The sequence below is a fragment of the Thermobia domestica genome, chromosome 12 (genome assembly GCF_964235325.1).
Source record: "Thermobia domestica chromosome 12, izTheDome1.hap1.1, whole genome shotgun sequence".
NCBI lineage: Eukaryota > Metazoa > Arthropoda > Insecta > Zygentoma > Lepismatidae > Thermobia > Thermobia domestica.
The window spans coordinates 127,914,193-127,942,151 of NC_137465.1; the positions used below are offsets into that span (position 1 = coordinate 127,914,193).

The 27,959-nt window shown below is 31.7% G+C and overlaps 1 protein-coding gene across 5 annotated transcripts in view; it reads right to left on the reverse strand.

Moving 5' to 3' along the window:
* The window catches only part of LOC145666637 (transducin-like enhancer protein 4), a 355,168-nt gene that overhangs the window by 232,585 nt on the left and 94,624 nt on the right, over positions 1–27,959 (reverse strand). For 4 of the 5 annotated variants that reach the window (XM_081734087.1, XM_081734089.1, XM_081734086.1 and 1 more), the window contains exons 2-3: positions 24,171–24,268; positions 7,112–7,175 (exon numbers count right to left, since the gene is read on the reverse strand). In XM_081734087.1, the coding sequence (XP_081590213.1) occupies positions 7,112–7,175; positions 24,171–24,268 (162 nt within the window). Of the gene's footprint in view, positions 1–7,111; positions 7,176–10,391; positions 10,456–24,170; positions 24,269–27,959 lie in introns of all 5 variants that reach the window. The other variant, XM_081734085.1, reaches the window with a different exon arrangement.

Here is a 27,959-nt window from a genome sequence, read left to right on the forward strand (position 1 = left end):
TTTTACTAGATAACATTCATCTGTGCTGTGAGAATAACTATGTAACTGTGTTTTGCACGTAGACAAATAAATATCAATGGCCATTTTATGTTTACCCAAACATACATGTTTTGTTACTTTGATATGAACTATGAAAACAATCACACATTGACTGCTGGTGTACAAGTCGGATTGGATTTAAATCTGAAGAACCCGACGGTTAGCACTTTCTCAAATATTCAAACTGCAAAGGCAGTCCTAACAACTGTTGATACTTGTTTTGTTCCCAATAGTGATCGTCCTTTCTTCACTGTACTTCAGAAAGTATTGTTAATAGTGCGAGTAAACTATAATCAAAATTCGTTTTTGTCAAAGAAACAATTTTACCTGTTTCTGCATTTGAACGTAATACTTCCTTACCAAAATCTGAATGCACCTTTTGAAACAACTGTCATAAACTTCTTGTTTTCATTGCAATCTTTTTATAGCACTACACAACCGAGGAATGACTTTCTTTCGTGGACTACAGCAGTTTAATTTCAAGAATTTTTCATTCTAAAATTTATTTATTGTATTTCCCAAGATTTTGTTATCAAAATTCAACATGTGCGCCAATCAGTACCTGAATACCTGAAATCGAGAATATAACATCACATTCACTTATAAGTCCATCCATCGAGTTAACGTCTGATGAAGATAAGGTTTAAGTTATTGAAACTGTTACACCTTATTTTAATTTTAATAAATAAGGATATAGTCTGGTCAGAAAAGTTTTAATTATTTATACTGATTCACTTGTGTGAATTATGGAAAATCGTATACTGATTCCTTTCCATTTTATCACAAGTATTCATTATATAGGTACACATATCAAAGTAGGTATGTTTGGGTAAACTAGGAATTAATTTCAAGACTATTTTGTTTATTCATTTCAAAGAAAAACATTCAGTTTAGTTAGTCTCATACGGTACACTTAATGGTAACTCAACGAATCGATAATATTTTAACGACAGAGCATCTTCTGAAAATAAATAAGGGATAATTTATGTATTTATTTTCTAGTTTATTTATTTACAGTATTTCAGATAGACAAATATTAGATTAGAAATTATACAACTTACAGGGTAAGAATATTTTGAAGCGAACAGTTATAAAATTTGGACTTTACACTAGACTGAAAAGGTATTATTTTGGAAAAAGTGATCAATGTTCCCTGCTTCTTATCATTCTGGAATTTGATGGCTAGACAATTATTACGTTGTAAACGGTGGGTCAAATTATACGTCAATAAATAATATGAAACAGACACCAACTACTTTATTTCATCGTATTTTCATAGTATTAGTACGTATTAGACGAATGTGGAGTTCAAATGATGATATAACTATGTTTTTACGTCATTCGGAAAGAATACAGCGAATTCACTTCAAGTGAGATATTCTCCTAATGACAAAACTTAACTATCATTCACTAATTAACTAGTAAATTGAAAAAAAAAAAACACACACACACAAAAAAAAAACTAAAGAGTTCACCCTTTACTTTTCATAAAACTACATCTACTCATACCAATATAAGTATTCGTTAACTAATAATATACAGATCACAGCAATAAACTTTCTAAAACATCTAACGCAACAATGTGACACAAAAGGACCTTTCAACGTATCAAGCAGCACTTTTTATAACTTGTTACATTTAAAAGTGTGAAATGGAAAACATCATATGTCATCTGGCTGTTTATTTGAATTCGGAGATTCTGATTTGGTAAAGGAACTATCGATCATTTTAAATTTATGTTATCGCTTTATATAGCTGTATACGAATGAAGTAAAAAATTACCAATTTAATTAACAAATACAGACTGGTCACATAGCCCTAGCATTTTATCCATAATGACTTTTTTTAACGCATCATAAATGTGTTTAATTAATACTTGACGGTAACATTGCTAGAAATATAGCACATTTTGATTGCAATAAACATTAAAATGAGAGATTTTGTTTCAAATCAACACAAATTAAAATTAATAAAAGGATAAATTAAAACGCGATATGTGTATTTGCCTTTCTGTTGTTGACTGGCAAAAGCTTAATGTTATTTGTAATGGAACCTCCATCTTAGAAAACTTGAAATCTTGCCATTTATTCAGAAGAACTCGATATTTCAATTTCAGTTTTGATTGGATATTATATCCTATTCCTATATACTTAATATGATGATCACGCGAACTTGCTATTTAAAAAAAAAAAAAAAAAAAAAAAAAAAAAAAAAAGTTGAGAAATTATACTGTATCTTCAATTTTCGAATCTTTGCAGTTTGAAGAATACAGATAGAACGGGAATCGACTATGGGTTTCCCGTACACAGCAGGTGAGTACCCTATGCAATTTGAATTAAAGAACTTATCTTTTGAATATTTATTGTGTCTTACACTCCACGTAAATATATCACCATCGTCTTATTCTTTTAAAATCTAAGGTCTTTCGCATGAAGAATTAAGTAGCCATGTAGAATGTGTTTCTTCTTCATTTTCTAACTTTTTTTTTTTCAAATCACTAACTACTTAAGTCTTACTGATTTGAGAAATAATACTAGTGTATAACAAATTCTTTCAAAAATGTAAAACTATATACAGTAAAACCTGTTTTTAGCAGAATCGAACGGGAGTCGCAAAAGTTTCCGTTAAAGATAGATTTCCGTTTAATAAAGGCAGTCCTATGCAAAAAAAAAAAAAAAAAAAAAAAAAAAAGTGCATACATATAATAGACATACTGACATAAGTAACGTGATGTATGTATCTTAGTCAATTTACAGTATTTATTTCTGCTACGAATTAATACACGCAAAACTTATAACGAACAGAGAAAATACTGTACATAGCTTAACTTAATTTTTCCAATATTCAAGGAGGGTTTTCTGTACACATCGCTGTTTGCTCAACTTTACACAAAGACTTTAGCCTCAGAAACTAAACTAAGCATACCAGTATCATTGCGACGTAAGGCAAGTGTAGTAGTTCTGTTAAACTTTCGAAATAATCTTGATAAGTCTTTAGCCTAAACCTTTCTTACAACTCAATGCCTTATTTCTCTTCTTCCTCCACCTTCTCTTCTCCTTTCAGACTTTCCGTATAATTCTCAATTAAAGCATGTATATCCATCGTGTCTGTTTCGGTTTGCACATCACTGTCTGTTTTGCTAAAAATATTATCTAACTTCTCATAGGATGTATAGAAACCTTCTAAATGCACTTCGAAACTTGAAACTCTCCGTTAAGAGGTTTATTTTGATTTCCGTTGTCCGCGTAATACAATTTCCGTTTAATGAAGGGGATTTTTCTCCAGTAAAGTCATGGGACTGCAAAATATTTCCGTTTAACATAAGTTTTCGTTTAGTAAAGGGTTCGTTGAAGACAGGTTTTACTGTAATAGAAAGTGCTTTAACAAATACTTCATACACTATACAATTTCAAAAAATAGCACTTTTTTCACATAACGCATATACTTTAGGACAATTTCGTACTATTTCAAATTCTATTTATTTACTTATTTACAAATTATTACATTCTCTGATTACTGTTACCCGCTCACACTGTCGATAAGCAAACCACAGAAAATGATGCGTTTCGGGACTATCATTATCTATGTTGTAATATTAAAGAAAAAATCCGGTTAGGATGTTCAGTTCCCAAAAGCAAACTTACAAGTTTCAACGAATGAAGTAAATACACGACAACCTATCTCATTTTAATGTTTCAGTTAAGTTCATTATGGTAAATGCTATTATGAATTATGAGTTATGGTCAATGAAGATTACCGAGGGGAAAAAAAAAAAAAAGAAAAAAAGAAAAAACTTCTACGATGATGTTCTTAACTTTCTAAATTAGTTTCACGATGCCTAACAATACCACACAACGGCAATATAATTGGAAATAAAAAAGTGTCACTTTTTGGTGTACACTTGTTATAACTTTAATGTCATTAATAACTAATCATTTGCATTTTATGTAAAACTAGCCGAAGTGTCTGTTCTTCGGACAGGCTGAACATTCAACGTGAGACATAGCAGGGGTGGACCCAGGACGGACTTCTGAGGGGGGGGGGATGGTTGTAATACTGCTACTTAGAGCTACTTTTAAGAGCTCCAAACTCTGGGATGGGTTTTATTTATATATATAAAATAAGAAAGTTTCCACTTCTGGGGAGGGGGGGCAATCGCCCCGATCGCTCCCCTTTGGATCCGCCACTGAAACACAGCAAGGCTGTTTGGATGGTCTCTCAATATAATATGGTTTACTGTTTACAGATATCATGACCCAAGCTACATATGCCATGATCTAACGATATGGATTTACACCCAGGATAAACAAGTTAATAATACCTATTCTATAGTTTCTTGAGTTTATTTTCATGCATTAGTCACAAAATATGTTTAATGTGGTTGTAGGATGCTCTCTTTTGTTAAAATAATAATAATAATACGACAAATATTACGTTTTCCTAACATATTTTTAAAATATACCACAAATATCGCGAAAAAAAGATAAAGTTTCATAGCCTTTTATGTTTAGTGATTACCAGACTTTCGCAAGAAACCACATTCAAAAAAGAAATTCATGCTTTCACTTCCCATTTTAATAGGTTCCCGTTCTTCTGTGCAACGGAAAATACATGTTCAGAAAGAAGCTTTCTGGATAAGCATTTAAGAGGAACGTTGCTATGGTTACCACCACTGTTAGAATCTCACGAAAGTAGAAACAAGAGAAGGGAACACCGTCTTAATCGCGCACTAACAGACCAGGAAGAGCAGTTACGAGAAGCAAGAGGAGTATTAAAGAGACTTCGAAAAGTAGTCCTAAGATTCCCTTGGGAGGAGTTCATTTGCAGCATAGTTTATGGCTTAATCCCTTTACAGAAGGAACGTTAAGCTTGGATTATTGACATTCCAGTCTGGGCTAATGGAATGCCGCTGAAATTAGACGACGCAGGTGGATAACATTCGATGTAAGCTTGCAGCGAGAATTAATTGTTTGTCTGGCATGGCAGAAGCTTCCAACTACAGACGACAGAGATCGTTATTGAAGCTGCTGTCAACAAGTCTTCTACTTTTAATAATTGTATCATTCATATAATTTATATTTAAACATCTTTTTAGAAATATCTCTTTTCTTTTTGTCAACTTATTTTCAATATTTCAAAACCTATTTCAATGTTTATTGCATATATTTATTAATTATTCAGACGGTAAGAGATTTACAGCCTAATTAGTTTCGTGAAATATTAGTTAGTTGATTAGTCCCCTATTTATTTTAGAGACTATTACGACAGCTTGGATCTACGATGCCGAAAGATATAAACTCCCAACGGGAATTGAACCAGGCCTTCAAGGCCAAACGAACGTATGTATACAGCAACGAGGGAGCTTCCTTGAAACATTCTGTGACCAATCTGATATTTTATTCCTATTTAGAAGTATTGTCGATAGATCCTTTAAGGAATATACATATTCCTTTTTTTCTTCAGATATTTTCGTGAATTCAGCATTACTCGATTTATTAACAGTAATGTTGTTATCCTTTATTCTGACAAGAATTTTAGAAATATCTGCAAGAAACTTTTGGCACTCCGTAAATTTCCAAATATTTACTACAATCGTCAGTACAGTTTGCAATATGGAAATTTTAATGATACTTCTTGTTAACAGATAGAATAAACTTTAATTCAAGGAGAGTCATTTGGCATTTACCTGCGTTTGTACTTTTTGTTTTAAATGCTGACATAATACTGTAAGTCACAATTGATACATAAATTGAGAATAAAGACGAAGTTTTTATATACATCAAAAGTTAAGCGTTCTAGATTAAGTGTGTTTTGAAAGAATTTTGTACGTTATATTACTATATGGTTTTCAGCTCCCAAAAGCAAACAATAACCTTACGTTGAAATCTTGACAGTGAAATATATGTAAACCATGAACTACTACAGATAACTACAATATATACTAATTAAAAATAATCACTAGAATATTTCCTGGCAATTTTTCTTTGTTTTTCCAAATAGAAACAATTGATGCCATCGTTATATTACTAGTCAACTTCATATTCAGTACCGTACATGACTTTCATTTATTATTTCCTGCCCAACACTACAGTAATTGTCGCTTCACCAGCGTTTTTCTAACAGTGATCTGTATATATATAGTTAAAGAATAAAAGTTGAAAAAAAATAATAAAATAAAAACACTCAGAAGTCACAACACTTTAACAACTGGTATTTTCTTAGCTTTCTATTTTGTTTGCTTTTATTTCCTATCATTGACATTAAAAATTAATGGTTGTCAGAATAGATTTTTTTTTTTTGGACCAAAGAAGTATTTCTCATTATAAGATTATGAATCAGTGATACACGAAGGTACGATTTGCGTTTATGTGTATATATGCACCTTGGGGACATTTAATACATCAATTATCATTGGTTTCAAATGCGTTTTAATGGAAAGATCAAAAAAGGAGTGTATTCCAAGACGTAAATAAAACATAATAATTACACGATCCATTATATATCAATTTATGCGATTTTTTAATTTTCTTTTTGGAAAACAATCATTTCAAGAGCAGATACGCACAAAGGCATTACGGTATTTCTTAGAAAGTATCAAGTTGATTATCGTAATCTGCAATTACGTGTTACAAAAACACACGTAAAACTTACATTACTTTTAATTATCCTTTGTATTTTCATTATCTGCTTTGGCACAACTAATGTAAGAATGAAGGCGTTTCCAGTTTGGATATTTATTATTGATTGCATTTTGAATTTAACAGTGCAATAGACTGCCATTTGATGTCTTCTTTCAAAACGAAAGAATAAAGAAAAGTGGTTTACAAATAGACGGCAGTAAGGTATTTGTTCTATCTTTTTCTTTTTTCGTAATACAAGTCCCGTTTCCCTTCTGTTTCCTTTACGTTTGATAAAGTTATTTATGTAACATGAATAAACTAATAGTACCAGTATTAAATCTACAATCAAAAGGGGAAAATCAACAACAACTACTATATATATAAATATATCTTTGCCAAAATAGGAGGCAGTCGATAGTCTTTTTCCTTCTTCATTTTACAATACTACTCACCATCACATAGTGCCTTTGCATTTCAGTTTTCTCTTGCGCTAATTTTTCACACTCCATTTTTAAACTGAAATAAATGTCGAAACGAAATTTCACATGAATATAAAGAAAAAAATAGTTTAATACACGATGCAAGTATGCATCAACATACAAACACATGTAATAACATATATTAACACTTAAATGCGAGGTTAGTCAAATAATTAACCAAACAATAACACTGTACCTCGTGATATGACTTAGGTTGCTAACAAAACTGTAAGCTTTAAAATAATAATAATAATTTGCAATAAATCATGCAAGTTTACAAGACGATCAGTCATATAGCTTCCTTTAAAGACAATTTAAAGATCCGTTTAATAGAGTGGGTTTTATTTTCAAGCAGGAAAAAACTGCTGATAATTTAAATGGCTTATTAACTAATCAGATAATGCTGTTGTTTCTGTCAAACTAATCGATACAGCATTTCTTTGGTTCCCAGTCCACTCTAAAGTGTTTACAATTTTACAAAACTGAAAATTTCTGTTTGTGTGCATTTTCATTTTAAAAAAAAGAAAAGAAAAAAGAAAAGCAGGGGAATTTTAGTTTTTAGACTTCCTTAATCAAGTGTCGCTTTTGTTTCCCTGAAGTGAACTCTACAATGAAGAAAGTGAATCCTATCCTATCTAGTGATTATAAACATCCAGTACTTGTGACTTCTAAGTTCAATCCAGAATTTGTCTTGATTGGTTTTCAAACTGGAACTGAAGTTTCACCTATAAAGTGTAAGTTATGAAACCCACGTCTCATAAATGTCGTTTTGGTTGCCTGATATTTTTTTTTTTTTTTCAAGTATTATCAGGGTGTTGTACATTTTGATATGTGTTTTATTGCTTGTCTAAATTCAATGTGAGAAGTAAGAAAAACGTACAATAAACAGGGAAACATACAAAACTTTTTGTCCTGGTATAAAATCTTGCTCACATCTTGTTTTCCATTCGGCAAATGTTTTACTCTGAGCTTGAGAGTGTTCAGTTTACAAAATTAAAGCTATGTTGGGTATAATGTTAGTTTAACATCATTAATTACAGCATTCCTTCTTTCTTTACTGTTATATGTTTTTATGACAATTTAAACCTTCTTCCCTTCGAATGTTAATAGCCCAGCCTCAATAAATGTTTTATATAGTTACAATGAAGTTTTAGTTCATTCAAAAATTTTAAACGATAATTTTGATTCACGAAACCTACTTCGCTTTCAGAATAGCTATTGTTAACACTATTAAACGTTTTACAAAAACATCTTTGTCGTGTAACGTTAATCTAACAGCGCTATAAACAATTCGTTGGAACCAGAAAGCCCACTGCGTCCACTGATTTGCAATTTTTTATTGAATGACCGACTTTCTTTGCTTTTTGAATTTATTCAGGATTTTCTCTTCAGTATGCAGTAATGAAATGTACTTTTGTGTTATAATGGGACATACTGTTATGCTTCCACTAAAATTTAAATATTTATTTAAAGAAAGCCCAAAATTTCCCTTTGTTTTAATCTTTTTCAAGAAGCCGTTTTTTTATGAGCTCTTGCATCTCTACTTCAAGGTCACTGTAATAAACGTTGGTAGTACGAATTTGTAATATTTATTTTTCATTTCCAGAAAATACATTATTTTACGTATTATTATATAAACAGGTATTCCAATCAAATTTTCTTTTCCTAATTGATGCGTTTTATTTCAGCTTTCGCCGAAATATTCATTATGTACGATGCTACAAATGCATCACTATTAATGCTTGAAAAAACGCAAACGCAAATACAAAACGTGAAACTAGAAAGAAAGAAAAAAAAACGCAAAGCAACATAAACTAAATTAAATTCAATAGCAAACTCTTCACATGTGCACGAAACATTGCATTTACATGGCACGGCATTGGTTGGTGGCCTACATTGAAACTCGGTTTGATCGGTCCTTTCATTCGTAATGAACATACACACAAATACAAGTACGAAAACATTGTGAAACGCATGGGAAAACGAGATCGATTAACACAAGTTAATCAGGGAAACATTTACTAGTGATCGCAATTGGCAAACCGACTGCAAGAAAATGCGTATTCACATTGATAAGACTTCATTCGCCCATTATCGCGTTTTGTATGTTAAAACAATCCAATTACTGGACATTTTGCTCGTCTCTTTTATAAACAAGGCCATGCTCTTCGCTCCGTGTTGTTTTAGATCAACTAGATTCAGGTCACGAATTGGCATTAGGTTATCAATATAAAAGTGTTTCGTTTATTAGTCTTTCTTTCACAACTTAATCACTTGAATTTTATATATGTTTACATTTACCATTAAACTCTGCCCTGTAACATCTGCCCATTTTTTAATCTCTTTTATTCTTATATGTATATTTTATTTGCACAATGTATCGGAGTTTGACTGTATCGCAACAATTATATCGATATCAGCCTTTATTTTAGTATATCGTCACTATAGTGTAGCCACATTTTTCGAAAGTTTCTTTCACTGGAAAAAGGCCATAGTACTGGTCAAAATACACATTCTAATTCTGATTAAACCATATAATGGTTAGATGTGACGAAAGTAGGATTAGTAAATTGAAGTTATCTCTGCATTGTACTTCCAATTTAATAAGAATAAGAAAATACTGGTACTGCTTTTGGCAGAGACTAGAAATTGAAACTTGGCCATCCGCTTGCTAGGTGAATGTCCTATTAGTCTAATGGCTGTAAGTAAAACGAATACCTTAGTTTTATGTGTATTTTACATATTGTAAGTCTTCTCTTCTTAAATGATCAGTCCATTTCTGAAGATATTCAGAACACCTTACCAATTATGTGGAATATTTTTGTGTTAAGTTTTCTCCTAAGAATACATTCTTTTTTTAAAAAAAAATAAAAAATAATAACGAATTATTTTACTTAGACATAATGGAAAATTAATAACTGTTTTCTTCTACAGATTGTTTAACTTAACCTACGTCATATCACGAATGCACAATAAATAAACACACACACAAAACAAAAACGAAAATAAACCTTTCACCACAAACCACACTAACACCAGGGGTTATGGCAAGTTTAGGAAGTCTCCTGTGCACAAAGTAGATAGGCAAAATTTCGTTTAGCAGCATCCACTTCAAACTGGTTCTTCATTTTCTCAGCTACGATAGTAAGATTACATTGTGTCTATTTTATTTTATTAATCCTTCAAAATTTGCCTGTCTTCAAGTTGCACAAGCGAACATCCTAACAACACACTTAATACCCTCTGTACTCACCATAACATAATGCCTTTGAATCTCTATTTTCTCACTCGCTAGCTTTTCGCACTCCAGTTTAAGGCTACGAAAAGAGGAAAAAAGATAGCAAAGTTTGAGGAAGAGTTCTGACGAAAAGACGAAAAACCCAAGATAGGGCCATCCCAATAGTCAAAGTACATAATATTATTTATTTCATGTTATATTTTAAAACCAATATTAATAGCTAGAGAGTTACCGAAATTTCCAGTTAAAAACTGTACACTATGGATTCTACTAACATAGTCGATGTTCAGTTTCTAATTAATGTAGTCTGTGTTCGGTTTCAAGAGTGGGAGAGGAAGCTCTTCAAATACAACGATATAATATTCTAGACTTTATACTCATTAAGTTTTGGTAGATTTACAGAAATTCTCTTGCCACTCCACCCACCTCCCCACAATATTGGTGCTAGGTACATACTTCTGGTGTTGTAGTGGAATCGAATGTCACGTCTTTACTGTTATTAAAAGGCATCCAGGAAAAAAATTACAATGTAAAATAAAAATTCATCCTTACATAGAATTAAATGTATTTATAATTTATATTAGTATTTTTTTAAAACACTGTTGATAGTGTATAGACATCACGATGCAAAACTATGGTTTATTTCCTCTTTAAATTCAAAAGAAATGTTAATTCTTTCAAATATAATATAGTATTGTAAATCAATGAAGTTCGTAGATAATTTCGAACTTTCCATGTGAATGATTAGTTTATCCAAGACGAGCAAGGATAAGATAATTTATCGTCTATGGCAAAAGAAAAACTAAGAAACAAAAATCGCACTGTAGACAAACTTGTTGATAAGTTAAAACTACGTGTCATCATAATATTTACAGATAGCGAACTGTTTACAATATTCTACATTCGGAACAGCTAGTGCTTCAATACCTACCCGGTCATTATATTGAATATAATGTATTTCGAACTGTTCTTGGCATCATGATTTCTTTACTAGATGGGGACACTATAAATGAATGGACAACATTGTTTTCTAAAAGTCCAACACGCACACTGGTGGTTACTACGACAGAAAGGTATTTCGTCTCAGTTTTAAGTCTCTACAGTATGGCTGTTATCAAATAATCCATATATATGATAAATGTAATAAATATTTTAAAATGTTGGTAATTTCTTTCATGTAATGATTTTTTTTTAACAATCCACTTCTAAATAATCCTAAGTACTTTTGTTGTGTGTATCAATTTTTGTTTATTTTGAGTTTAAGACTCTTTTCAGTATCGAAAGTATGCAAGACGTGCAGTGCAATAAACGTGGAACTCAAACCACACGAGTTCTCACTGAGAATGGAACCTAGGTCTCCCAGAACGTAGGTAACAACGTTCACTATGCAGCGATGATGCGTTTCTAATATAAGTTGTCAATATTTTACTTTCATCACGAGTAAAATTGATGCAGTTTTTTCTTCTTCTTTCCTTCAGATTATGTTGTTCATAAACATACAACCTGCTTAGGCATCCGACCAGGCTAATTCTGGTACTAACGCAATAAGAATGAAAAATGGCAACAGAAATATTCTTCACATGGGTCGATCTTGGAATTCTTTGACTATCTTAGATTTGTTTTACTTATAGACGAAGTATATATAAACTAAGCAGATCAATAATGAATGAAAGAGAGAAAAAAAATATATATATATGTGGCATTCTTCCTTTGACTTCAATGCATTGCACGGAAATTTAACGAAAGATATACTGGCAAAACCCATAAATTATGAATACTGTTAATCATTTTAGTTTATAGATAGATCTATCAATTATGGTAGGCTAAGGAATCTGAGAGAAAATGAAAATTAATTAGCCTACTTGTTGCAGTAAAATGTTAAAAAAAAAAGAACAAATCGAAATCTGTTTTATAAAAATTTTTAATATTGTAATGCAAAAAGAACTAAATCCTTTTAATATGAAACAAAAACAGTGTTAACTTTCATTCTTTCTTCATCTTCGACATTTTTAACTTCTTCACTCCTCCCCTTTCTCTTTTTTCTTTTTCTAATTAGAAAAAAAAAGAAAGTAAATGTTGTGAGCGAACAAGTTTCATTACAGACGATAAAACAGCCTTTCGAATAATATTCCTCCGTCAGCTGCGTGTGGGAAGGAAACTACCCAACCCAGTCCATTTACTGCTGATCACCTCGTGTTCCGAGAACTGGCGCCCTTCCAAAGGCAGTGTCAATGCCAGCACCGTGTAGCCACAACAATGCTGCCGACCACACACACATACATCGCTACATATACTCACTCACTATCGCTGTGACGTCATAGCCTCACTGCCACCTGTTCTACCTGGACACGTGCACGCGTAAATAACACTAGGAAATCCAATGTATTAGACATGAATGGTGGTCTCTTACATATATGTGAACGTATCGTAAAAATAAATCATACAGCAGCTACATAATGTGTATACATATATATCTTATGAGGTTGGTTCTCCTGTAAAACAGCCAAGAAAGAAATCTATCTTTGTTCCTCGCGACACTGTTCTCTCTAAGCCCATTTCTTTTTCGTTATTACTTGAAAAAGAAAAAAAAAAAAATACAATGCACAAGTACTCAATAAAACACACTTGAAAATGCTACCATAAACGTTAAGACACATTTTTCATTGTTATACATTCCTAATATTACAATTTTACGATCGGAAAATCGGAAGCAATATCGGAAAAATATTGTGTTCTATGCTTATTCGGTATTCCTAATCCTCATCCTATTTCTTCATTCAACTACCTATTTTCCGTTCTCCACACATCCTTTTGCACTACAAAAGAAAGGAAATAACCACTCTCCTGCTATCCTCTAGCATTAAACATCTGGTTTAATTATGCTAGTAAATACGCTAGAACTTGCCTTCGGACAGAATAATCGACATGACGCATAATTTCGAAGCTACTACGTGAAATATTAAGAGTAGGACCCAGTTCCATACAATTGATTGGAACAATCTTTGTAATGAACATAACAGGGAGGGGGCGGGAGTGAAAAGCATTTAATTCTGTAATATAAAAAGCCGAGTGAAATAACATTCAAATCGTACTGAAATGGACAAAAACTTGTAACTGCCCACTGAAATTAAGAGTGATTTCAAAAAAGTGGCAACCCTAAAATACAGGCTTGGACCACAACCAACACCTATGATGATGACTCTGTCATCAATCTAGTCTCACTTACTCAACTCGGCCCGACCAATAATCTAAGCTAAACAACTATTTTACCATCTGAACAGACGTAACTCTAACATAGCCAACATGTTCATGAATGTTTCCTGAAATACGCTGAATCTAAGCACACTAATGTTTTCTTTGAATTTGAAACTATAACTAACGGAACCTGTGATGTCTACGCAGCACATTATTCTATTATGAGCATGAATCTTCTTTTCACTTCCTTACTACATGTGTACATACCCCTCACAGACAAGTGAAGGACGAGAGGGACTCAAAAAAGGAATGAAATGCTATAGATGAAAGAATTTGCAATTGTAACATTTTTTTTTTTTTTTATAAAACAAGAAAACACAGGCCTTTGAAGTTGCCAATGTGCAGTAGGTGTCATTAAGATTAAAGCAAAATGTCCTTCAGCTTGCTATACGTAGCTCTTCTGCTGGTTGTCTAACACAAGGATATCAATCTCAGCATCGCCCTAGCAATTATGTTATATAATCTTATGGGTTCAAATCGACCCGTAAAACATTGAACAACAAATAACGGCACTCTAAAAAAAGCAAACCTAAACAAAATTTGGAATCCAGCGAAAACGGCACGTTTCTAAAGCTTGTTATTTCCGATATCTCACTGTCGAAAGGCACTGTTCACAAACATATAAAACGTACCATTTTGTTAAGTATATACTCCATTCCCGTTACGAATATTATGATGAGGTAAACTACTTAAAATCGTGGCTTTTAAGATGTGCTCCTCTTAGGAAAGATTAGTTGGTTTTTACGTTTAGAGTCCCTTTCTGAGCGGAGGCTGCATGAGACGTGGACCTATCTACAGCTTAATGTGGGATCCGAACTACATGGACTCACGCCAGGTCTCTGGGCCAAAGGCGCGTATGAGCTATTTCTATGGAATAATAAGTAGCAAACGAAGCATTGTGCTGGATGGCAAATTGCCTAGGGCCGATCCTTTCCATTAAACAATCATAACTATATTTTATCAGTGAAAGTCTAATATTCATTCATATGTCAATATTCTATAATTTACATGGCATTTAGGATTTTAGAAATGTCATGTAACGTTCAAGTATCATTTCTTGCAAGTACTGAACACTACTTGGTACCTAGCCAATGTTTTCAGATGGTTTCGTTTCATTCTAATTTGTTGTCTAAGGCTATTATGTGTGAAGTTTTTCTTTTTCCTTTTTTTTTATTTCAGTGGAGAAACACCAAAAACACAAACTATTTCCCTAAATAATAGTTTATAATTACTAAATTACGCAGAAAAATTTTAGTTACGACTCTTCCGCAAGATTTTATAAAACTAGGTAGAAAATGACAGCGAAACAGATAAGCCAAATCCTTAAAATTTTGAAGTTTGACTTATCTGTCATCCTTTACGATCCATTCAGTCTCGTTTCTTCCTTAAAAAAAAAAAAAAATGAATACTATTAAACATATTTCGATAAACAATTAAAATGCAAATACAGCTTAAACCTGTTAAAGTACTCTGAAGTCTGTAACTTGCTCCTATTTAAACTGAACTTTTATGTAAATACTATAATTTGTTTATCAATCTATTTTTATTGTTATTATATCATCTTTCATGAGCTTATTGTGAACAGCAAGATAAGTATCACATACTAAAATAATCTTTCTGAAAAATGAAGAAAATGTTCCGTGGACAACAAAACAATTGACAATCTTGGTGATACTTTTGTCCTTTTACTATATAATCTTTGAATAAAAAGATTTAAAGAATTGCCGAGCAAAAGCAAATCAATATTGAAAATGGTGAGCATAATACTTCAATAGTTAGAAGTGGGAGCTTGAAAAAAAAAAAAAAAAACGAATCAGAAACTTATTTAGGAATGAATTTATAACTTCACAGTTATAATAGAGTATTGCAAAATGAAATTGTGAAACAAAACAGTGCAGTTGGAAACAATAGATCAATGTTTCATACTGAACATATAATTATATTACAATAAAACAATTATGGTGTTGTAGTGACCAAAAAATTAAGAAAAATCAGGATATTTTGTTTTCAAAACAGAACAATTTCGATTAATCGGGATGTATGTCCACTCTAACATTGAAATTAAAAAAAAAAATGCAGTATGTCTTCATAAACAACAGAAATCCTGACTAGTTTCAATATGTATGTTAATAACATACTGTAACAAACAAGAAAATATAAATGTATCATTTTGAAAGATCTCGCTCTATAGAAAAAAAAAAGTTTTTTTTTTTTTTTTAAGTGTATTACTTTAATGATAACACATTACAAATTAACAAGTCTTTTTTCATGTATATTAATTTTGTAGCCTAAAGCTTTTTAAAACCATGAGTTATTTCAGCATTAGTATTATTAGATCTTTCTGCACGTATATTTTGTTACAAAAAAAGAATAATAATAGAATAAAGGCAGTAGAGTTATGGAAGACAAACATGGAACATGAAAACTAGGGGAGAGGAAGTTGGCGGCAAGAAAACTGAGTTGCAAAAGAGATGCTACCAGCGTCGATCAGAATGCGAATTGATAGCTCTGAAAGAGCCTCAAGTCCATCAGTGGTAATTGTGGGTTAGAAGTTTATAATAGAGGCTGGAAAGTGGTGCGGGAGGCGAGAAGGAGAGAGAGAGAGAGAATGAGTAAGTGCCCAACGGTGCATTACATTAACCCATTCTCGTTTCCCCACTTCCGCCCCTACAATTCCACCCGAAGGTCATACATTCCGTGAGATCCCAAAAGCGAACAATAAAAATACATATGATTATCCTAAGTGGCTATTATAGGGGAGGAGCCACACGTTACGTGACATAGCTGATTGCCCTTAGCTACAAAAGCAAAACAAAGAACAACTACGAACAGGAAAAAAAGAACTTCTTAAAAAATGTAACGAACGTTAAAAAAAAGAAAGACAACATAAAAGAAACTGGTTTCTTACTAATGGAAGGAGGAGGAGAGAAGAAAAACCTGAGGGCCAAATTTGAACAACACGGCTATTCACAGATTGAAAGTCCACTCTTTTCTGTCTTTTTGCTTTTTAACATATAGCATTAGCTACCACAAACATCTGCTTCTCAACAGTGTTGCCAATACCAAGCATCGACATCTTGAAACCAATTTTCAAGTATCATTTTCCTTGCAGTATAATTTTAAAATATTAATTTATTATAATATATATCATATATAGAGTAAGTCAAAATGATGGACCTAACTTCAGATATTTATTCTGTGCAGTCTAATACACATATGTTACTATGAGACATGTATTAAGAAAGGTAAACTATCAAAATTTTCTTCAAACATATCACAAATGTAAGCACCTCGCGTAACATGGCAAACATCAAGCCGATAGTCTCTCTCCTGCCAAACTTTTTGTAGCATGTGATCCACATCAGCAATGGCTGCTGTGATGCACTGCCCGAATCTCTAAAATGTTCATACCACTTACGAATGGCCTTCTCTGTACGTGGATCTCTCCGATATTTGGTACGGAAATGTCGCTGCACACTAATCATAGATTTGTTTACATGATAATCAAGCACAGAGGAAAATCTATGTTTTCCAGTCAACGATTCTCCTTAACTGCTAGCTGCTCACTCTTAGCAGTACAAAGTGGAATGAAGTGCATGTCTCACAATAATATTTGTTTATTAGATTGCACATTCTGAAATTGGATCCATATTATATTAGATAGATAGATATAGATATAGTGTAGATATATAGATATATATTAAATGATGTCCTTAAATTTGAATTTTTATATACTAGGATATTGATTTCTACTATTCTACTGGAAAGATATGATTTGCGGAAGATGAAAAATAATTTAAGATCGACATCGTGGGTTCCATTACTGGATATACAGTATTTGTAATGTAAAATGATGATAATAATAATAATAATAATAATAATAATAATAATAATAATAATAATAATAATAATAATAATAATAATAATAATAATATAAATTTTACAAAATTATTGAAATACGAAATTCACTACTTCCATTATTTAAACAGACATAACCAATCAAGCTCTTTTTTTTTTTTTCAAGAATATAGTGGCTAAATATCCTTGTTAAATGGTATCTAAATATCCTTACATATGATGTTCGTTCACGTCTGCAAAATCTCAGGTAAATCTGGGCACTCAGGTAAAATACTGGTATTCATCTATTTACACTACACACAGTGGCACAAGCAATGAAAATGGACCTTTGGATACTCAGTGTTATTACTATGTTATCTATAACATCAGCATTTACTGTTTGTAATTTTCTGACGAACTGTTTTCTTCCTTGACATTAAATATGCATAAAATAGAATAAAATTTCTCTCTTTCAAATAGCCCATATTGTTTACTTCTCCAAGTAAGCTTTTCGTTCACTATATTTGCAACAGATATTCAACTGCGACATCAATTGACGTTATGGTCATAGCATGGACCATCAGTTATAGATGATAATATTGTCGCATTATACTTCAAACTATTTCAGGTAATGTTTTGTGTGTATCGTCGTATTGCATATGACGTTACTAGTCAATATCTATATTTGATAAAAAAACACATGCTATTATACGATATTAACTTTTCAGTACTTCAGAGTATTAAAAAGAACTTAAAACATTGTTTTCTTTCTTTTTTACCAGTATTTTAAGTTCTATTTTAACAGTATTTTATTTACTCTTGAAATTTCAGTTTTCTTTTCGTGGAAAATACCTAAGAAAGATAGAAAAACTGACAGTTTCAAACGTGAATTTGAAAGACAAGCTAAAAAGAAGAATTGATTGTTAATCGACGAATCACCTCTATATACAAAACTGAGCGCATATGAATCCGAATGTAAGTATAATCTACAAAGATACTCCGGGTGCACTTGAACTTAAAATATTTTTCTCATAGGAATAACAGCTGTGTCTTGTCATTTCCAACAACTAAACTGAAGAAACACTGCAGAACTACATTCACCAAAAGGATCGAGTATAAAACTGCTTCTTTTATTATACAAGTATACTGTATTCCATAACATGTGTATAGCACACATCGAAATTTCTATAAGGTTGCAATTTCTACACGAGAAAACTAAGTTCTCGAAAACTTAATCAGCGTCTGCCCTCAGTTATTACATTATTGTTTTCACTTTCCAATATTATTTTCAAGTCAGTAAAATTATTCTTTATAAAGAAGTGCGAAGTTCGATCATCTAGACTAAAGCATGTCTGAAACTACGTAGAGATGTCTGCTTAAAGATTTTAAAACACAAAATTGAAGTCAGAAGACATGTACTACGAGATAAGTTAGGAGGACGCACTTTATTATTGTTATTAATACATTTCATCTCTTTTTCGAATGAGTTTCGCTTCAGTAAACTTTAACCATACAGAACACTACTTCTCGCCTTCTAGAAATTACTAAAATTTTGGCAGTTTCCTAGTAAATAATGAAAAACCAAATACCCAAGTAAAAACTCATTGTCAATGCCTTAAGCTTACCATTAATTTACTTTGATAATGTCCCGAGTGTATATATAAATCTACTATATCTAATAGGTATTCAAAGCAGTCTCTTTCTTTATTAAAAATGTGAATTAATTATATCTAGTATTATCATAAAGCATCACGATTTGTACACAAAAGGAAAAGAAAAACAACTGAATGTCAACTTGTAAAAATCCGGTCTCTTATGATAAAGTGAATCATTGTTTGGATAAGTTACAGGTACGAAAGTTAAAACATTAAACTGGCAACACTCCAACAATTTCTTGTTCTTCGAAAGGAAATTCTCGCTTAATCTTCTGAAAGCGTGAAGATGAAGTTAAGAAGTAAAAAGAGGAGGGGAAAACTATTACGTTAGATAAAGAGAAAAAAGTATCCTTGGAAAAAAAAAATAACAGGAAACGAAACATGGTGAAGTGGACATGTTGAAAACAAGTCTGTATTCACAATTAAATACACACCGTCGGTCATAACTCATTCCTAATTCTTTTTTTTTTTTTTAATGTATTAACTTGATGCTTTCTTTCTCTCTTTTTTCCTTCACTCGCGCTAAGAGCATGTAATCACGCAAATACCTAGAGCGCAGTGGCCTGTTTGTGTAAAAGGCATCAACCAAGTGGAACAAGCATCGATTGACATTTCCGAGTACAAACAACGCTTACACACGATTGTCCCTACCCCTCCCAAGAACATACAAAGCAAGTTTTTTTATTTTTTTTATTTTTAGTAATAACAATAATAACAATACACATCATGTTAAACTATCTTTACACGAGCAGGCCAACAAGATTTTTTTTTTTTTACTCCTAAGAACATTCAGCCACAGTTCCAAGGTTATCCTCATACGTGTTCTTAGTACTAGTTAGGATTTTTTCTTGTTTCTTTTAATTTTTATACATTGAAAAAAGTTATTGTTCTGTTTACAATTTATGCTATTCTGTATAATATTAGGTTATTTTCTTATACAAGACCAAAGCATCTTATTACAGAAATGTCACGCTTATTTCAGTTCATTTCTATTTCATACAAAAAGAGAAAAATAAATTGTTAATTACAAGATGTGGAAATTGTTAATTACAATATTCTTCGATTACAAGATGTGGAAAAAAATATTTGTAGGTACAGGAAGGAAGAAAGGAAGAAGACCAAGTGGAAAACGACCATTAGGAAGACCTAGATGCAAATGAAAAGACTTCGCAGAAATAGGAAACAAAAGTAGAAATTGGATCCAGTTGGCTAACAATAGAAGTCAGTGGAGAGCTTTTGTGAACATGGCATTGAACCTTCGGGTTTCATAGGCCTTACAGTTAGTTACTTATAGATATAGTCGAAAGCAGAAATTTCTTTCCCACTGCTAGATTAAAAAAAAAAAATCAATAAGGGAGGGAGAAGAGCTGATAAATATGAATTCAGATTTAGTTAACATATGCAGAATTATGTTCTTTCTAAGTCAAGAAATCTTAATTCAAATTTATTGAATTATTCTGAAGGTATTGTTACAACAATCCAGCATTTATGCTTTCAACCGTGCAATCAACAGACTAACTATTTTCTAAATATTTCTTATGTATTACAGATGGTTTTACAAAAATCAACATTATGAGGTCTTGTCTTCTACAACTATTCTTACGGGAAACCATTAATCTAGTACAAGATCGAGTGACTGAGTTGTTTTTCCTTGTGATTCCAAAGCTTCTGAGGAAAAGAAAGGTAGGAAGCTAATTCTACTGCTTAAAGAAACGTAAGTGTAACATTGCGGGAAAAAATAATTCCTATCCTGTAATTAATCCAATTCATTATGCCTCTGGCCTTCTCATAGGTTATTTTCCTCCCGGCTTTCCAACTAACGTTCTATACAACCCTCATGTACATACCATGTAAGACATGTATACTGCCCATCTCCCATGTCAGATTTACCGATGTAACTACATAGCTATGTCACATATCGCTAAAGATTTTCCTTTTCTCGTCTGAAAAATTGGCACTCTTACGTGTACCTAATAGTTTAAGATGGATTACAAATCACTGTACTGAGTTCAAATATCAAGGCTTTCTCACCGGGAATCATACCTGGAATCCCGCGTATCAAAGGTGTTCGTGCTAGTCACTACTTGACTAGTCGGGGGAGGGGGCATCGTACCTTTAAGTTTTATTATATACTGGTATATATTACAGTATTTTCACTGGTTCAACGAAAATGACTACGGATTACCAGAATGTACTTTGTGTTTTCTATATTTCCTTGTAGAGCGATTTCTTTACATAACGCTTCCTCTCCCCCCAAAATGATATATTATCTACTAGGCTATCAAACCAAAAATTCCTACACTTATAAAAAATCTATACCATAATGAAGCTCTTACAACGGAAAATTAAAAGAGAAAAGTTTTCCTGTTATTCAGTTAAACTGTTTTACTTTAAAAGTATTACATGTACACACTATCTTCTCCAAGTTATTTTTAGGAATTTTTATGTAGGTCTACTTACTAGATAGATCTTTCACACAGAGGAAAAGTGTGTTCTATTTAGTATGTAATTGTATAATAATGCACAATGATACTATGTACTTTGCGTTTAGCTTTCAAAAACTGTGAATACTTGAACGCATGAATCCTGGTATTTACAATGTACATTATTTTGTTAAATATTTTAAATTTTAAAATAAAAATTATATAATAACGAATTAAAATTCGACACATGAAGATCGCATTACTTAATGTAAAATGACTATTGGGATGTGAAAAACAAATGCTAAGGTATTGTAATAACATTTGTTCATAAATTGTAATAGAGCAATAGAAGATAAGAATAATAAACAATGCACAGATTAATGGATTCATCAACATACAATTATACTGTATGTATTATAATTAATTTGTGTAACTTTTTTTCTCTAAATAAACAGTATAATTATATTAACACTCAATCTCATATTCATGATAATATCGTTCCACTCTTTAGCCACAAATATATTATCGTGTTTTTTTTTACATGAGATGTTTTCGTATTATAATGATGATGCTAGCATACTACTATACTGTGAATTTTCACTCTTACATGCAAAAACAATTACATAAATTGATACAATTTACTAATAAGCAAATATACAAAAAGTTTAAAATTTCAAATATTAAAGAAAAACACAGTAATTTAATTGGTTTAACATCGATTGATGAAACTGTATTTTATAGTTGTATCTACAACAGAAAGTTTACTTTTCTTGTTGCTTTGTACATCAAGGTTTGTAGTGCGAAAATAAAATCAATGATGGTCGGAAAAAAAAAAGCAAAACGACGGAAGTTTAATAATCTAAATGAAACATTTTTAAAAAGTTTAGAAGAAAAGCTACAATAACATATCCTAAGAAGTCTTAAAAGAATTGAAATTCACAAATTTCATCAATTACTAAAACATGATATTTATGTTTGACTCCAAATTTCTAATTATTTTTAATCCTTACATATTTTGAACATATTTTATATGACTCACACTTTCTTCTTTTCTCTTTCTTTTTTTGGTATTATATACTTAGGGCAACAAAAAAACAAAAATTAATTTGCAGTGTACTTGGCGCATATGCACACTTAATTCTAACTTCTATGGTTGGTTGTTATCTGATATCCTTCATTCCTCTATGCTCTTTCCGGACTTAAGAAACATAACACATAAAATGCAAACAACTCATTTAATCCGTCCCAAATTGGTATGAAATCGCCACATGTTTCTAACGAGATTCTTAATCATATTTTTCATGTCGCTACTTTCAAGTACTTTATGAAATATTAATTCATATTTGTGAAAAGTTTCTCACTGGTATATAAGCAAATCATCGCCTAAACATAGATGACGCAATTACCCATGAAGTTGGCTAGCATCATTTGGCTACATTGTGTAGAACCAAGGACATACATGTTATCACTATTCTATAAATCGAGCATTTGTATAGTCGAACTTTTTCTGTAGTCATCACCAAACGTGACCCACAGTTTGGACAGATTTCACTGTATTTTTCATCGCAAAGGAAAGCTTTCTCAACAGTGGCTACGTTTGGTTAAGGGCAACTTGCAAACAACTATAAAGTGTGTAATAAATTTTTAACAAAATTCTGCTTCTTTGATTTTTCGCAAAATTCTAATGAAACGAGCCTTTTTTTTTTCTTTTAATTTTTAACTGGTAATGGTATAAATTGGATGATGAATACGTATTTTTTATATTATTAAATACAAATTTTAGGACAACTTGTAACTATTATCTGTTCCAATGAGCAAAACAAATATCCTGTTATAATTTAAGATGATTAATTGATTTTCAGCTGAACATATTTTACTTGAAAGTTAACGATTATCTACAAATACTTTGATATAACTGAACCGATTTTTATTACATCTTTTGTCAACGATAATCACAATAGATAAGTAATTATTACATAAAATGACAAGATCTAAATTTTGACAACTCACACGTAAAGTATGTAAATGTATTATTACTAAGTGAGGAATTTCAATTTTTCACACGTCTACATGTGCAGTCAATAAACTAGACAACGGGAGGATATGAAGGACCAGAATAACAGATCGCCAAAAACAGACTACGAAATACTTGACAAAAAATATCCATTTCATAATTTATGGAGACTTCTACTTTACATATCTGTACCACAAGAAAAAGAGGATATGTAAAGAATCATATAGCTACTTGTACGCCAACTTGATTGTGATTTTCAAAACTAAGCTTTACAACTTGCTATCATTTCGTTAACTTAATCGTATATCCATTTATTGGTGATGTAAATTAAAATCATTAAAAAGTTTACATTAACTTCCCGCTTTCTTTTAGCAAGTAAAAATATTACGTAAAACAGATCCAGAATAAGTGAAGCAATAGAATTTTAGTGTAATAGATTTTAAGTTCTACAGAAGAATGTAATTGTTTTATTATAATAGTATTAAAATAATAACAACACAATGGTCTGGACGTCATTAGAAATGCATCAAAGTTCAAGTATTTCGTAGCAAGTCATTTATCATTCCTATATATGTAAGAAAGTTTGAGGACAAATTATAACACTACTTACTTGTGATATTGCGCTTGTAAAAAATTAAACTCCTCCTTAATTCGGTCACAGGACTCTCCAACAGTAAACTTGAAGGGCTGTCCTGGCTGAGGGGGACCCTGAAAGAAAAAGATAAGTAGATATTCAATAAAGACTCTTATTGTTAAGCCCAATAGTAAATTATGTACCGAAACTTAAACTCACCATTTATTTCTCTTAATTGTATCTAAATCAGATTTTGTATAAGCAAAGGCATTTGTATGAATTACGTTGGTTTATATAGACGTAGACGAATAGAGTGTATGAAATATATCTGACAAGATTAAAAAAAAAAAAAAAAAAAAAAAGTACTCACCCAATTGTATTTCCTAGAATCTGAAGAAGTTTTTAGTTTAAGTATCCGAAATACTGGAATAGTTTTTCAGCTTCTAGGAATACAATTAAATTAGTAGTATTCTATTATTATCTTATGTCAGTTTAGTTTAAAGGAGTATCTGATTTTTGAACTACCTGAAACAGTTGCGAAAAAAAAAAATACTAAAATTAAATCTTTCATGGTTGCGCCAGTGAGGCAAAGGAAATGGATGAAAGTGCGAGTGAATTATAACTGAAGATTTGATAGAATAAAAATAGCGGGATAAAATAGAACCTTTCTGATAGATCTCTAAAGAGTTCCAAAGAAGCCCTACAAATTAGAACTAATACTGCTAGGTCATCAGAGAAACTTCATGTATGATCAAAAATTGGTAAGTAATAGGGATCTAATTATTAACATTCATCTTCGTTAAGGTTAATAGTTAAAACAGTGATTATGCTTACGATCTGTAGTATAGAAAGAAAATTCTACGCTTTTTACAAAATTATCTTTAACTGCAGTAAATCCAGTTCTATTTAGTTATGAAAGCATGCCAGATTTACTGTCTAAATTTAAAAGCAGTAATGTTTTTGTCCTTTTTTTTATTTTTATATTTTTAGTCACGCAATATTCCTCTCCTTTTTTTTTATTAGCTGAGTTCCCCCATTTGTAAAACGAAATAGTAAAAACAATTTTGACTTTTTTTTTTTTTTTTTAGCTAATTTATTTCTGCAACTATAGTTTGCAGCTCTCTCTCTTTGCCTCTACGCTCTGTCGCGCTTTCTCTCTCTGTCTGTACATTTACCTCTTTTGTCAGATGACAAGTCACAACTTGCAAAACACCCTGAAACAATGAAAAATGTTTTCACATCAAGCTTTCATATGCAAGTTCTCTTAAAATGAAATAAAATACAGACAGTTTTATCTCATAGCTCTCTCTCTCTTCTCACTATACCATATATATATATATATATATATATATATATATATATATATATATATATATATATATAACTGTTCCTAGGCATGGCTGCAGATTGGAGAAGTTTTATGATCTCGGGAGGGAAATTTAAGATAAAACATAGCCATGTTCTATGATTAAAACAACTCTCTCCTTATTTCCCTACTGAAAAAGTACACACACACACAAACATATTTAAAAAAAAACTTTATCAGTAGCGATGTTTATGATTTTTCTGTGAACCATGTCAACGATAGATAGAGAATAGAAAATGGCATTCATGGAAAGGAAATATTAACTTTAATATATGTATATATATATATATATCAACGAGACGCAATATAAAGAGTCTTTTCATCTTGAATAAATGGATATTTGAGCGCTTTTATAACAAGTTTTGCCTACAGATGAAAACTATCGTAAGTCAAATATTTTCTAACACATTAAAAAAATCAGCCCATTATTATTATTATTATTATTATTATTATTATTATTATTATTATTATTATTATTATTATTATTATTATTATTATTATTATTATTAATATTAATATTAATATTATTATTTCCCTTAATTTCAACTCAAACAAAATGTCAGCTTAAACGGAAACTGATGATTGAACTTATTTGACCTACACACTTTGTGAGTTAAAATTTCCGAATATCTATGTTGAAAGATTATATAAAATACACGTATATATCTTAATCACGATGACTTGATCGCTGGCTGAATTTGAAACTAAAATTAATAATAATAATAATAATAAAAGTATCTATAATGAGCCATTACATAGGCAAATGCAGGAAGTTTTAGCTAGACACTATTTGTTCTATACTGATATTTATGCATTGTCATGTTAGCTTATAAATGCCAGTTATTTCAATATCTTAGACTCAAGTCATTGCAGACGGACTTGTATTTTTTTCCTAGTCATCAAGGACATATATATCAATTTACTTTCTATTTTGTATACTGAATATGATACGCATAGCTAAGTACAGTTCGCCAACTGAACATTCGAAAAGCAAAATAAGGATAATTTGACGACCTGTTTGATGTTCCCTATTTTTACCGCCTTTCTCTCGTTACCTTTAATTTGAAGGTTTGTGGACAACTCATTAATAATCGAAATGCTACGAATATTATTTGCACAGTACCTTGAATATTGCGCAAGCATCTTACATTTTGATGTTATGTAATAGAATAATTTATATCGAACGCATTTAGCAACTAAAGAATAAGCATAAATTACTATCCCTAATATTTTAGATGATACTGAAAAATAATTGTCCCGAATAGAAGTAATGTAAATTTTAACTGAATAATTAGAATGTAAACTAATATATACAATGTGACAGTTATAATGCTTCATGTGGATGCCAACTTTTTCCTTCTTTTTAAACATGTTAATGTTAATTTCTAACCGACCAAGAATAATTTAGTATGTTTATTGCCGAAATCTACTTTGTAAAGACATAGAATCTCAATGCGGCCTCAGCATCAGAGAGCTACTCAAAATGAAAAGTAGCACAATAATGATGTTGGAAGCCGGTGTGCTGACCACACATCACCCAAAACCATACACCCAACTGACAATTCATGGCCAGCCAATTGTGCTAATTCATAGTTTTCAAGACTGGCAGTGGTTAGTGCTAGCCTTCACGGTCGTAAAATAGTTAGTAAAAAGTTGTGATTGCACAAGATGTGTATGAACACGAATCACAATGTGAATTACTTAGCAAATGAGATACAAAGTTGGCAAAACTGGTTGCTTGCCGAAAAGCAAACTTCTCCAGACTGCAGTACCATCTCGTGTCAACACGGCTGCCCGAGTAAACCCACTCATCGCCGAGAATCTAGTGTGTTCTCTTTTCTACTACATTGAGGCTGGAAAGGAGGAGGGGGAGAAGAACGCAGTATTCAAGCTCCTTCCTCTACCACATTTCCTTCAACTTCAAAGCTAATTCTCGGGTAATAACCCCAGTGGCGGACCGAGGGAAAGTGTTAATTACGTGTTCACGTTAGAGGATTACATTCGGAATCACCGTCGTTCCGATGAGCAGTGTGAGTGAGGCGGTGCAGGGAGGGAAGGGTTTGGGTGGCGGAACTAGTGGTGGTGGGGACACGACGGGAAACAAATGAACCTCACACCGCGTGCGGGAAACGAGAGAACCGCTGGCGGAAGAGACTGCCAACAGCGAGCAGACAAAAGGAAACGTTGGAGAATCCGCCAACGTAAACACCACTCCACAACAAAGAGACGAGATCAGTTTTTCAAAAGCAAAGCATAAAGGAAGCTAGTACTTATTATTAATATATATATATATATATATATATATATATATATATATATATATATATATATATATATATATATATATATATATATATATCTTTTTGTATTTTCAATTAGGTGTTCTTTCGTAAAAGTCCCGAAAGAAGATTGTGATAGTAGAGAAAAAATACCACAAAAACTGAGAGAAAAAGGTTCGT